Raw genomic sequence first — 11,987 nt, forward strand, 5'->3', positions numbered from 1 at the left:
TGTCCTCAGAGGCAATGTCTCCTTTTCCATCCTCGCCCGGCCCAGGCCATGGAGCTGCTGGTGGAGAAGGCTCTGAGCAGCGCCAAGGGGCCCCTGAGCCCTGGGGACGCTGTGCGACGGGTCCTGGAGTGTGTGGCCTCGGGAACACTCCTGACAGGTCAGTCCTGATCAGCTCGGGAGCCCAGAATACTGGGGCATAGGGCAGAGACTGAAGGTCATAGTGAGGTACAGAAACATTCTCTTACCAACATTCAAGATCAGCGTGCAACCCAGATGGGAGGAGGGACAGAGACCCCCAGAGGGGAAGGGAGCAGCATGGGAGGAGGGACGGAGACCCCCAGAGGGGAAGGGAGCAGCATGGGAGGAGGGACGGAGACCCCCAGAGGGGAAGGGAGCAGCATGGGAGGAGGGACGGAGACCCCCAGAGGGGAAGGGAGCAGCATGGGAGGAGGGACAGAGACCCCCAGAGGGGAAGGGAGCAGCATGGGAGGAGGGACGGAGACCCCCAGAGGGGAAGGGAGCAGCATGGGAGGAGGGACGGAGACCCCCAGAGGGGAAGGGAGCAGCATGGGAGGAGGGACGGAGACCCCCAGAGGGGAAGGGAGCAGCATGGGAGGAGGGACGGAGACCCCCAGAGGGGAAGGGAGCAGCATGGGAGGAGGGACGAAGACCCCCAGAGGGGAAGGGAGCAGCATGGGAGGAGGGACGGAGACCCCCAGAGGGGAAGGGAGCAGCATGGGAGGAGGGACGGAGACCCCCAGAGGGGAAGGGAGCAGCATGGGAGGAGGGACGGAGACCCCCAGAGGGGAAGGGAGCAGCATGGGAGGAGGGACGGAGACCCCCAGAGGGGAAGGGAGCAGCATGGAGTGTGTGGAACCCACTCACTCACAGAGGCCAAGGCCCAGTGCAGACAGAGCAGCAAGCGGCCTGCCCCTCTCAGTCGGCCTCACACTCATTCTCTGATGCAACCCCCTTTCCGGGAGACCTGGCTGTCAGCAGGTGACGGCCTTGGTGGGGATATTTCTGAAGGAAATCACCAGACCCTCAGAACTGTTATGGACAGAGATGTTCACCACAGTGTGGCTTACAGTGGCAGAAAGGAAGAGGAGCATCACACGCTCTCATGAGATGTCAGACACAGATGCCGTTTCCCAGTCACTTTGGTGACATGGGATACCACATTAAGTGAAAGAAGAGAAAACACACTGGGCCTGTGGTAGGAGCCTGTTAGATAACTACATGCCCGCATGTGCGCACAGTGGCAGGAAGGAGCTCTGCTGAGTATACTTGTGGAGACAGAGGGAGGAGCGGCCCCGGAAAACCACCCCCAGGGGAGATCCTGTGGCACCAAGGGCATGCCAGCCAGGTGTGGCCCTGGGGGCAGAGGAGTACAGTCACAGACCCTGTGCTCAGACCCTCTCAGGCCCCTGGGCGGTGGCAGTCTTTCACCAGGGTGCTCTCTCTTCTTTGCCACCCCCAACCCTCTTGCAAAGATGGGCCTGGGCTCCAGGATCCCTGTGAGAGAAACCAGATGGACGTGCTCGAGCCCATGACCCTGCAGGAGCGGGAAGACATCACAGCCAGTGCCCAGGTAGGATGGCCAGTCCCTGTGGCTCCCCAACTCCAGGTCAGCTCAACCAGGCTGTGGGCGGCACCTGGGCCCAGCCACTGTTTGCAGCTAAGCAGCCTCCCAGGAAATGGTCTGGGGTTCCTTTTCCCTCCCCCTACAGAGACAGATGGCCTGTGGGAGGGTGGCCCATGGATAACAGAACCGCTTCTGGGGGCAGTGATGAGGCAGAGACCTGGGGCCTTACTGGCCCAGTGTCTGCCCCCCCCCACTCTGAAAACACCCCGCTGTGGCTGACCAGCCTGAAGCACCAACGCAGGGCCCCAGCCCCCATCTGTGCCTCCCCTTTACTCTGTCAGTTTGTAAGAAAGTCTCCCAGCGGTACAAAAACCACATTGGGCCTGACAGTTAGGAACTGTCTTAATGGAAAGAATCAAAGAGCTTATTCTCAGAGCCAAACTGAGAGATGCAGGGTTTGGGGTCCCTGCGGTGAGGCAGGAAAGCGTTGATGATCCAAGGGCTTCCTGGCAAAGTCCTGCCCTTAGCAGCCTGAGCGACTCAGTGCAGTTCTTCATGCCTGATGGTAACCGAGTCAGCAGTTGTAAAAGGGTGTTGTCAAGGACGGGATGCCTGGTGAGCCCCTGGGCTGACGGGCTGTCTGTCCCCAGCACGCCCTGCGCACGTTGGCGTTTAAGCAGATCCACAAGGTCCTGGGCATGGACCCCCTGCCGCCGCCCAGGAGCAGGCCCGGGTTGCGCTTCCGGAAGAGGCCTCAGGAGGCCGAGGCTGAGGAGGGCCGGCGGAAGCAGGCCAGCCTGGTGGAGAGGGCCTCGCCTGCCCTCCAGGACCTGACGGGCCACTGAGTGGCTGCTTCATCCCTGACATTGGACAGTGTGTTCTCCTCTCTAGGAATATTCCAGGGGTTTCTTTAAAAACACTTGTGCTTTGATCATCAGTGAAACCGCATCACCCAGGGATGAGAACCTCTGGGTGGGGCAGCACCCCGCACCCAGAGGTGCCCCCAGTGCTGCATAGAAGGTGTAGGGGGTATAGCACAGCAACTTGGAAACCTGGCACTTTGCTAGCTTTAAACTCACCTGGGGCTACTAAGGGTGTGGGTTTATAAATTTCTTCCTGTGGCTGCCCAAGCCGTGCACTTGAAATCGCCGGGGCATGCGAATCTGGGGCCCCTTGCCCCAAGGGCTAGCCCTGGGAGGCAGGCCAGGGAGGGCTGGGGTCAGGGGGCTGCTCCAAACAGTGCCCTTCCCCCTCACCAGCCTAGAAATGGCCCCTCAGCCAGAATCTGCAGGGCCTGAGCTGGGCTCCTCTCCCATCCCCACTGAGGGAAAGTAACCCGGCTGAGTGCTCCTCTGTCCCCCTCCCGGGAACGTCTATAACCTGAATCTTCCCTGACTCAGACGCCCACCCCACCCTGACCACTGAGTGCCTTCTGCTTACAGAGGAGCTGCTCTGTAATGTCTCGTTTAAGGCTGGGATTTCTCGTTGTCTGTCTCCCATCCTGCCTGTGTAGGGCTGGCCTATGTGGGTCCAGGGCTCGCCTCGTGGGAGCAGGTCTGGGGGCAGGACAGAGGGCCAAGCATCTCCTGGTAGACATGGTCCTGGCAGTGGTGGACATGGCGATAGCTCCTGCCCAGCCCCCACCCCACTCTGTCCAAACCTCCCTTTTTGGTGACCAGTTTTTTTGGCTGGCATTGAAGGAGAAAAGCTTAACTTGGTCTACAGTCACTTGATTCCTTTGATTTTGTGTCTGTGTTTAAGGGACAGCCTCTGTATGACTTTATGTCTAATGTCTTTGCAGAGCTCTCTGGGAGTTTGAGGGGCAGGGGAATAAACGACATACGCTTGTCTTTTAGTGTGGATCATTCAACCCTTTGCTGGAGTGCAAGTGACCCTGCTGGGCTCTCAGGGCTCCAGGCAGGGGCGCTCCACCTGCTGGCATTTCTCCCCAAAGCTCTGAGGCCAGGAGCGTTTGGATGGAGAGAGGACATGGAGGGGCTGGTGCTGCCCTGGGGCTATGCTTCAGGTGTGGTCACCCTCAGACCATTCCACATGGAGTCTCTAGGGGGCGCAAAGAAGCCGGGCTCTGCAGATCCCACCCATCTGCAGGACTTGGCAGAGAAACATCCATTTCACACATGCCCCAGGCCACTCAAGGGACCCACTCTGGCCTGGTCCAGGAGATACATGGTGGGACCATCAGTGGGAGGGGTGCAGGCTCGGAGGCTTCCTGAAGGAGGGAGTGGCCAAGCTGAGTCGGTGAGGGTTCTCTGCCTGCAGACCTCCAACCAGGAGTCCCCTGCAGTTTCCCCAAATCTTCATAAAAAATCTCAGAGGGTGTAGGGGGCTCAGATAGTCCTGGTCACTATCTGAGCTTCTGACAGCTTAGAGCCTCCAGGACATCCCAGGAAGGTGGGCAAGGTGGCAAGTGCCCCCAGTGGAAATGGCACACGTCCGTGTGCACCGAGCATGGGCTGGGAGACAGCTAGGACCTTTTCTCAGAGCCAGGCCAAGGGAGCCTAAGGCAGGAGACGCCCAGCCTGGTTCTGGCAGGTACATTATCTACCTGAAAAGGAAGTGGCCGGGCACCTGACTCCAACTACCTCCCTGGGAGGGCAGGCTACTCACTTTTGCCTCCTCTGCCTCAGGCCCCTTTGTGAGGGCGTGCCCCCTCCCTGCCTCTCACAGGCACCCCAACAACACCTGGGAGGCAGAGCCAGCCCCTTTGCTGGTCCTGGCCACAGCCACAGACAAAGCACAGGGGAGGAGTCCAGGAGGCCTTACATGGGGAGCTTCACCCCACACACCCCCTCTCTCCCTTTGATCCTAGTCAGCGACTCTGCCATTCACCCAACTGCCCTGGCTGACTACCACACCACCTGCAAGGAGTCCTCCTGAGTTCCTCTTTGCTCCGGGCCAAACCATCAGAAAGTCTCACTTCTACTCTCCATCCACATTGTCACTCTGCTGCTTCAATCCTCCATTGGCAGGAGCTCTGGGTAAAACTCACAACTGCACTTAGGATAAAGCCCCGAATCCCAGTGAAGTCCCTGCAAGAACCCATCTACCACTCGCTCCCTCAATAACTTCACTTCAGACCCACCAATCTCTGCTTGCCATCAGACCAGCTAATCTTGTTCCTACCCCCAGGGCCTTTGCACATGCTCTTCCCACTGCATAGTAAGCTCTTTCCCTGACCTGTATAGCCAGCAACTCCTCCCTTTCTTGAGGTCTCAGTTCAGATGTCACCTCCTCAGAGAGGCCTCCTTGACCACCTGAGCCTTCCACATAACTGATTAAAATAACTTGTTATCACCTGGCCAATGTGACTCAGTGGTTGAGCATTGACCCATGCACCAAGAGGTCACCGGTTCGATTCACAGTCAGGGCACATGCCCAGGTTGTGGGCCAGATCCCCAGTGGGGGGCCTGCAGGAGGTGACCAATGGATGCTCTCTCTCATCGATGTTTCTGTCTCTCCCTCCCTCTCTCTCTAAAATCAATAAAGAAAAAAATTTTTTTGCTCTGGCCAGTTTGGCTCAGCGGTTAGAGTGTTGGCCTGCGGTCCAGAGAGACCCCGGTTCGGTTCCCACTAAGGGCACATACCTCGGTTGCAGTTTGTCCCGGCCCTGGTTGGGTCGTGCGAGAGGCAGCCACTCAATGTGTCCCTTTCACATCGATGTTTCTCTCTCTCTCTTCTTCCCACTCTATCTGAACAAAAAATGGAAAAATGTCCCCGGGTGAGGATAAAAAAAAAAAAAGAAAGAAAGAAAAAAATATTTTGTTAATAATAATAAAAAAAAATCACTTGTTATCTGCCTTCCTCCCAGGATGTGAATTCTCTGTGGGCAGAAAATACATCTACCTTTCTTACCACAGTACCCCCAGGTCTAGCCCAGACCAAGTACATAGTAGAAGCTCATTAAAAATATGTTAAATGCTGAAGCCGTACTCTGATACCCAAACACAGATCTCTTCAAAAGAGGAATTTGCCTCCTGGCAGTTAGGAAGACACCATTTGTTTCTGTCTGGGTCCAGGAAGTTATTGTAAGAGCGGGGCGAGAGACTTCATTTAGGGCAGTGGCAGTACGACGAAGAGAAGGGAGAATGGGTCTGCCTTTGAGACCAGGACGTGGTAAGTATGAGTCACAGCTTCACCTGTCTGGAAAGCCCTGTGTCCTGCGCTATGAACCACATTTGCAGACCGACTTCCTCCCTTACATCCTGCCAAGGGTAGCTCTTGGGAACCGCATCACACATTGTTCACCAGTCCCATCTCTGGCTCCTAGGGAAGATAGATATATATGTTTTCCCTTTATTGATTTTGTAGAGAAAGGAAAGGAGAGGGAGAGAGAAATAGAAACATCGATGAGAGAGAACATCGATTGGCTGTCACCTGCATGCCCTCCACTGGGGATTTGGTCCACAACCTGGGCATGTGTCCTGACCGGAAATTGAACCAGCAACCTCTTGGTGCATGGGTCGATGCTCAACCACTGAGCCACACCGGCCAGGCAGGAAGATGGATATTATCTTTGCTACCAGGTGGTTTAAGGTCAATGCTATTGACAGAAAATGAAATCTGCCCCTTGGCAACTCAAAAATACAAAACAAACAAGTTTAGGTAACACGACAGCAAAATCCAGCAGTCGGTTAGTTATGTATTCAGTCCAGATGGATGGAATGTCCAGGTGATAAAACTTGCTCAGGCCTAAAGACGGGTCATTCCTAATCTTTCCTCTCTGGCCCTCTTCCCACCTGTCAAAGGACTCCAGACCAGGCTGGCAGGAAGATACTGGACCAGGCACCTGAAAAGCCAGACTGCTGTGAGGGGAAGAAGCATCCGGAGACAGTGATGCAGGACCTCAGGCTGCAGGATGCTGGCGGGCAAGCCCAGTTGCTAGGAGACGACAGCGAGTGTGGAATAGATGACTTGAGGAGTGTGGGAAGGGCTGAAGCTGAACCTGGCAGGCAGTCCAGGGAGGACAAAAAAAGGAAGGGCAGATCTCTTGGCTTCATCTGCAAAGTCACTCATAACACAGAAAGATAGCCAGGAAAATGCACTATGTCCTCTGGTCCAAAATAAGTCACAGGAGTGGAGGAGCACCTCCAAGGCTTGGTTGGTTCCAGGGGCTTATTTGGGAAAATCTTGGCTCCATTTTCTCCTTGGTCTCCTGTAAGTTTGGCTTCCAGGGCTAAGAAGATGTTTCAGGTAAGTAGATTAAGGCTCTGCTGAGCAGATAAGCCAGAGGACCTGAGTTTCTCCTTAAGGTGGAAAAAGCAGCTGGGCGGGTGGTTGGGGGAGCAGCACCCTGTTTATGTCTGCCCAAGGTTTAAAAAAGAAAATGTGTTGCGCCCTGGCTGGTTTGGCTCCGCGGTTAGAGTGTCAGCCCACAGACCAAAAATTCACTAGTTCAATTCCAGTCAAGGGCACGTACCTCAGTTGTGACAGGGGCTGGGAGGCAACTAATCGATGTGTTTCTCTCACATCAATGTTTCTTTCTCTCTCTCTCCCTCCCTCCCTCCCAGTCTCTCTCAAAAAAAAAAAAAAAAAAATCAATGGAAAAATATTCTCGGGTGAGGATTACCAAAAAATCAATCAATCAATCAAACAGAATTAAAACTCGTAGCACCAACCTCGCAAAGCTATGGGGAGAGGTCAGTAATAAATGCATTTTTTAACTCTTGCTGCACAGACAGTTTTGTTCTCAGGGACACGGGCAGGTGGAGGGCAGGTATGAGGGTGAAAACAGTGATTAAAGTGAAAAGTCACACATGCAACAGTGACCCCAAATGCCTTCTCCATCTCAGCTTCTAGAATGATATGGCGTCAGGCCATGAGAAAAGCCCTACAGATGTAGCTGACATTTAGGAGGTCCCCTACAGCGGCCAGCCACCCCCCATCATCACTCAGAATAAAGCACTTCCTGTTGGCTCTGTAGTACTCCCCTCATAAATATTAGCCAATAAAGAAACTAAAACCCAAAGAGAGACAGAGAGATTGATTTGGAGGAAAGAGACAAAGAACAGGAAAAAACAGTTCCAGAATAGCCCTCGTAAGTATTATCCTCAGAAAGCTTAGCGAAGACACAGAAGCTAGGAAACAAGTTTCAGTTTGCCTTTTGAAAAGAAACATTCAAAGAATCAGAAGGAACCCTTGGAAATTAAAAACCTGAGTCAAAATTAAAATGTCAACAGAGGGGTTGCATGAAAGAGTAGAATGAGAAGACAAAAAGAAAAGAAATGTAGACAAGAAAAGGAGATCAATCCGGGAAGGCCCACATAAGACAAAGGCCAGTTCCACAAAGAGAGACCAGAGAAGACGAAGCAGAAGGAACCACCAGTGAGATCCTTTAAGAAAGTTACCAGGAGTGGAAGACACAACAGAGTCCACTGAGTGTCCGCATGAAAGGAGACCCGCCCAAACCCACGCTGTGACGTGGAAGTGAAGAATAAGGCGGAGTCTTCACCAGCTTTCAGAGAGACAGAAAAGAAAACACAGACATGTGTAAAGCAGAGGAAGAGGAAGCAGGACAGCTTCAGATATCCACCTGCCCCCAGACTGGAAGCTGGAAGACGGGAGGTGAGAGAAATTACCCACCACCTAGAATACTGTCCCACCCAAACCACTGACCTCACAGGAAAGTGGCAGGAAATACGGTCTGGAAATGCCTGGTGGTGGGGGGTGGGTACACATTCTCAAAACAAGAGCACAAACCAAAGAACAGGGGTACCTCGGGTGAAGATTAACAAACAAACAAAAAAAGTCTATGAAGTTCAAATTTCAGCATCCATAAATAAAGTGTTTTTTTCCTTTTTTTCTTAATCCTCACCCGAGGATATTTTTCCATTTTTTGTTCAGATAGAGTGGGAGGGAGAGAGAGGAAGAGAGAGGAAATGAAAGAAACATCGATGTGAAGGGGACACATCGAGTGGCTGCCACCCACATGACCAACCAGGACCGGGGACAAACTGCAATGGAGGCACGTGGCCTTAGTGGGAACCGAACTTGGGTCTCTCTGAACTGCAGGCCGACGCTCTAACCGCTGAGCCAAACTGGCCAGGGCCATAAATAAAGTTTTATTGGAACAAAGGCACGCCTGTTCATATACATGTTATTAAGGGAGGCTTTCATGCTACAAAAGCAGAATTGAGTAGTCCAGAGAGAGGTCATCTGGCCCTTTACAGAGAAAGTTTACCAACTCTTGAATTAGAGGATGAGGGACTGGGGACAGAGGATGAAGAGGTTCAAGAAGAATCCTGGAGCAGTCTGCTGGTGTGGCTCAGTGGTTGAGCGTCGACCCATGCACCAAGAGGTCACCGGTTCAATTCCCTGTCAGGGCACGTGCCTGGGTTGTGGGCCTGATCCCAGTGTGGGGTATGCAGGAGGCAGCCAATCGATGGTCTCTCTCGTCGATGTTTCTATCTCTCTCTCCTCACTTCCTCTTTCTCTAAAATCAATAAAGGAAAAAAAAAATTTTTTTAAAGAAATCCTGGAGCAGAGGCATAGGGAAAGTCTCCTGACAGACGCGTCTTGCCTTGTGTTACCTTGTGGATCCCCCACCCTCCTTCCTGGGTCTTCACTCTCTCATGTGATTCTATCCATTTGTTCTGTGAGGGCCTACTGTGTGCCAGGCTCCAGAGATAAATGACTGCCCAGCCAGAGTGGTCCCTGCCCTAGCTCACGGAGCGGATGCTCTGTCAAGGGGAGTGAGGTGAGGCAGGAGGGCTGTGGACAAGAAAAAGTAAGGCAGGGTAAGAGGCAGTGATTTGGGCTTGGGTGATGGGTGGTCACTATGGGTGGTCAGGAAGGATCTCTCTGGGGAGCCAGAAATGCTGAGAAAGGACCAGCCTTGAGAATAGCGGAGGGAAGGGTGTGGTAAGAGGAGAAAACAGCACATGCAAAGACCCCAAGGCTGGATGGTGTCTGGGGCATTTGAGGAACTGGAGAGAGTGAGTCAGGGGAAGTGAAGGGAGCTGATAGCAGAGATGACAGCAACTGTGGCCAGACCACGCAGGTGGTAGGCCACAGTGAGGAACCTGGGTTTCATCCTAATCACCGCGGCAGTGCCATGACAAAGTTGTAAGCCAGGAAGTGATATGGACCCAGTTCACACAGCGTGAACCCACAAGCATGGCAGGGAAATGATGTGCCTGGCTCCACCTGTAGTACAGGGAAGACTGTGAGGAATGTGGGGGCAGATCAGACATCTTCCCATCAAACGCAAATCACCTCTGGCACCCAAAGGCAGGTCGCCTGGAGAGGCCCTTTGTTCCACAAGTTGAGAATGATCCTGCCCAGCACGGCCCTGGTTGCAAAGCTAGCGATGCAGCAATTTTCCTCGAAAGAGCAGAGAATTCCTCTGCTGAATCCCTGAGTCCCCTGGCAGGGAGGGGAAAGCTAAATTTAAAGATGAGCTAATTGGGACAGTCTGATCTGGCCTTGTGCTCCAGCTGCGGATCTGCTGGAGCCACAGCATCAGCTCAGCTGTCCCCACATCTGGCTTCAGCTGCCATACCCTGCCTGTCCTCAAGATCCAGATGGCATAATTATGGATATATTATCTTTGAGGACCTAGGGTGAACCTCGGCACTCTCTGAGTCTCAGCTTTTCCATCTGTGAAATGGGTACAAGAGTATTCACCTCACAGGTGACAGGTACTGCTCATCCTCTCCCCTCCCCAATATTCACTGGCTTAAAAAATATGTTCTCAACACTTACTATGTGCCAGGTACTGAGGCCACAGCAGCGAATGACACTATCCAAAGCCCCTGCACTGGGGAGCTAATGTTCTAGAAAGGATGTAGCCATAAACAAGATAAACAAAATATATGGTCTATCAGACACCATGGTAGCTCTATGGAGCTACAGGAGAGGAGATGTGATGTGTCAGCAGGTTGAAATATTCTGTAGGGTTGCTGCAGTGTTGGGTAAATCTGGGGAAGTGTCCCAGGCAGAAGGCACAGCTAATGCAAAGGCCTTGAAGTAGAAGCAAGCTTGGGAGTTCTGAGAAGCAGGGAGCTAGTGCTCTCTCCTATCCCTTTTCTTTGGCCTCTGGTGTAAAGACTACATTTGCCAGCTTCCTCTGCTCCTGAGTCTGGCTATAAAAATCCTTAAATGAAGAGGTGTACCCTTCTCTGTCAACTTCCTGCTTCCTATTGACTGGAATGAAGGTGGGACAGCTGGAACTCCAACAGCCACCTTAGATCAAGAGGTGGAGGTTCAAGTGGTGAGAAAGGCAGAGCAACAAGATGGCAAGAACCTGGGTCCTTGATACTCCCAGGATTGCCTCCCTCAGATAGCATTAATTTCTATCTAATTCAAGCCTCTAGCACTTGATGTCTTCCATTCCCTGTAGCCAATCCTAATCTTAACTAATACATTATGTAAAGTGCCTGTGACATGGCTCCCTTTGTTCATTGCCTACAATGATTTTTGTCTGTATCCGTAAAAAAGAATAAGAAATATATCCTGCCAGTTGAGATGGGCATGGAGATGAGATGGAGATGCCAGCTGGGTGGGGGAAGTGCCTTCCCGGCAGAGAGGACAGCAGGGCAAAAGCATGCAAACTTCTGAAGTTCAGAGTTGCCAAACTGTTCGGTGCTTGGTGGGAGCAGAAGCAGACGAGGCCAGAGAGGTAGCTGGAGGCTGAACATTAAGAGCCCTGAATGCCAGACTGAGTGTTTTAAGATCTGTCCTGCAGGCAATGGAAGGATTTAGAGTAGGAGAGGGCCACAGTCACATTTTCCTCTCTTGGTGATGAAGTGGAAGGTGAATGGCAGCAAGGAGAAAAACTAGAGACAGCCGGAAGACCAGGGAGAAGCTGCTGTGTCACCAGCCTATACCAGATGGGTGGCTTGCGGAGGGTCAAAGAATTTCTGGAATCAAGTTGTCAGGACTGAAATGTGGAGGGTGGAGAGCCTGAGACTAGGGAATTCTGGTGTCTGATCCAATCATGTAGCTACCAGCTGGCTTCAGGCAGGTAGAAGAGAGGGGCGAGTCCCCCAGCTCTTGGCAGCAGGCAGGAGAAACTGGTGTTGTCACCTCTGGGGACTGGAAGGCTCATCAAGTCTTTGTAATTCAAAGTAGCCAATTTTTGGATGACTCCAGGAATGGGGAGCTCACCCCTTTCCCAAATAAACCATGGAATCAAACCTATCCCACTAGAGTTTAGAGTTAGGCACAGCTCAGTGCCCCCTGCCCACACCCTAGGGTGCTCTATGCACCCTAGGCCAGCCCTTGGAGATTCAAGCACCTGACACTGTCTCCTTAGGTCTGTTCTTCCTTTGTCTCAACACCTTTGCTTCCCCTGATCATAGGACAAGGACCCTTGAGGATCCTGGGGAGGATGTAAGTATTACTCAGACACTAAGTATCCACTCACAGAGGGAGAAAACTAGTG

The 11,987-nt window shown here is 52.7% G+C and overlaps 1 protein-coding gene across 1 annotated transcript in view; it reads left to right on the top strand.

Moving 5' to 3' along the window:
- Positions 1–2,430, top strand: part of ZFR2 (zinc finger RNA binding protein 2) — a 29,328-nt gene extending 26,898 nt beyond the window's left edge. The window contains exons 17-19 of the mRNA XM_036282238.1: positions 46–157; positions 1,494–1,591; positions 2,236–2,430. Of these exons, the coding sequence (XP_036138131.1) occupies positions 46–157; positions 1,494–1,591; positions 2,236–2,430 (405 nt within the window). The remainder of the gene's footprint in view (positions 1–45; positions 158–1,493; positions 1,592–2,235) is intronic.
- Positions 2,431–11,987: the final 9,557 nt, after the last annotated feature.

The sequence above is a fragment of the Molossus molossus genome, unplaced genomic scaffold (assembly GCF_014108415.1).
Source record: "Molossus molossus isolate mMolMol1 unplaced genomic scaffold, mMolMol1.p scaffold_m16_p_4, whole genome shotgun sequence".
NCBI classification, from domain to species: domain Eukaryota; kingdom Metazoa; phylum Chordata; class Mammalia; order Chiroptera; family Molossidae; genus Molossus; species Molossus molossus.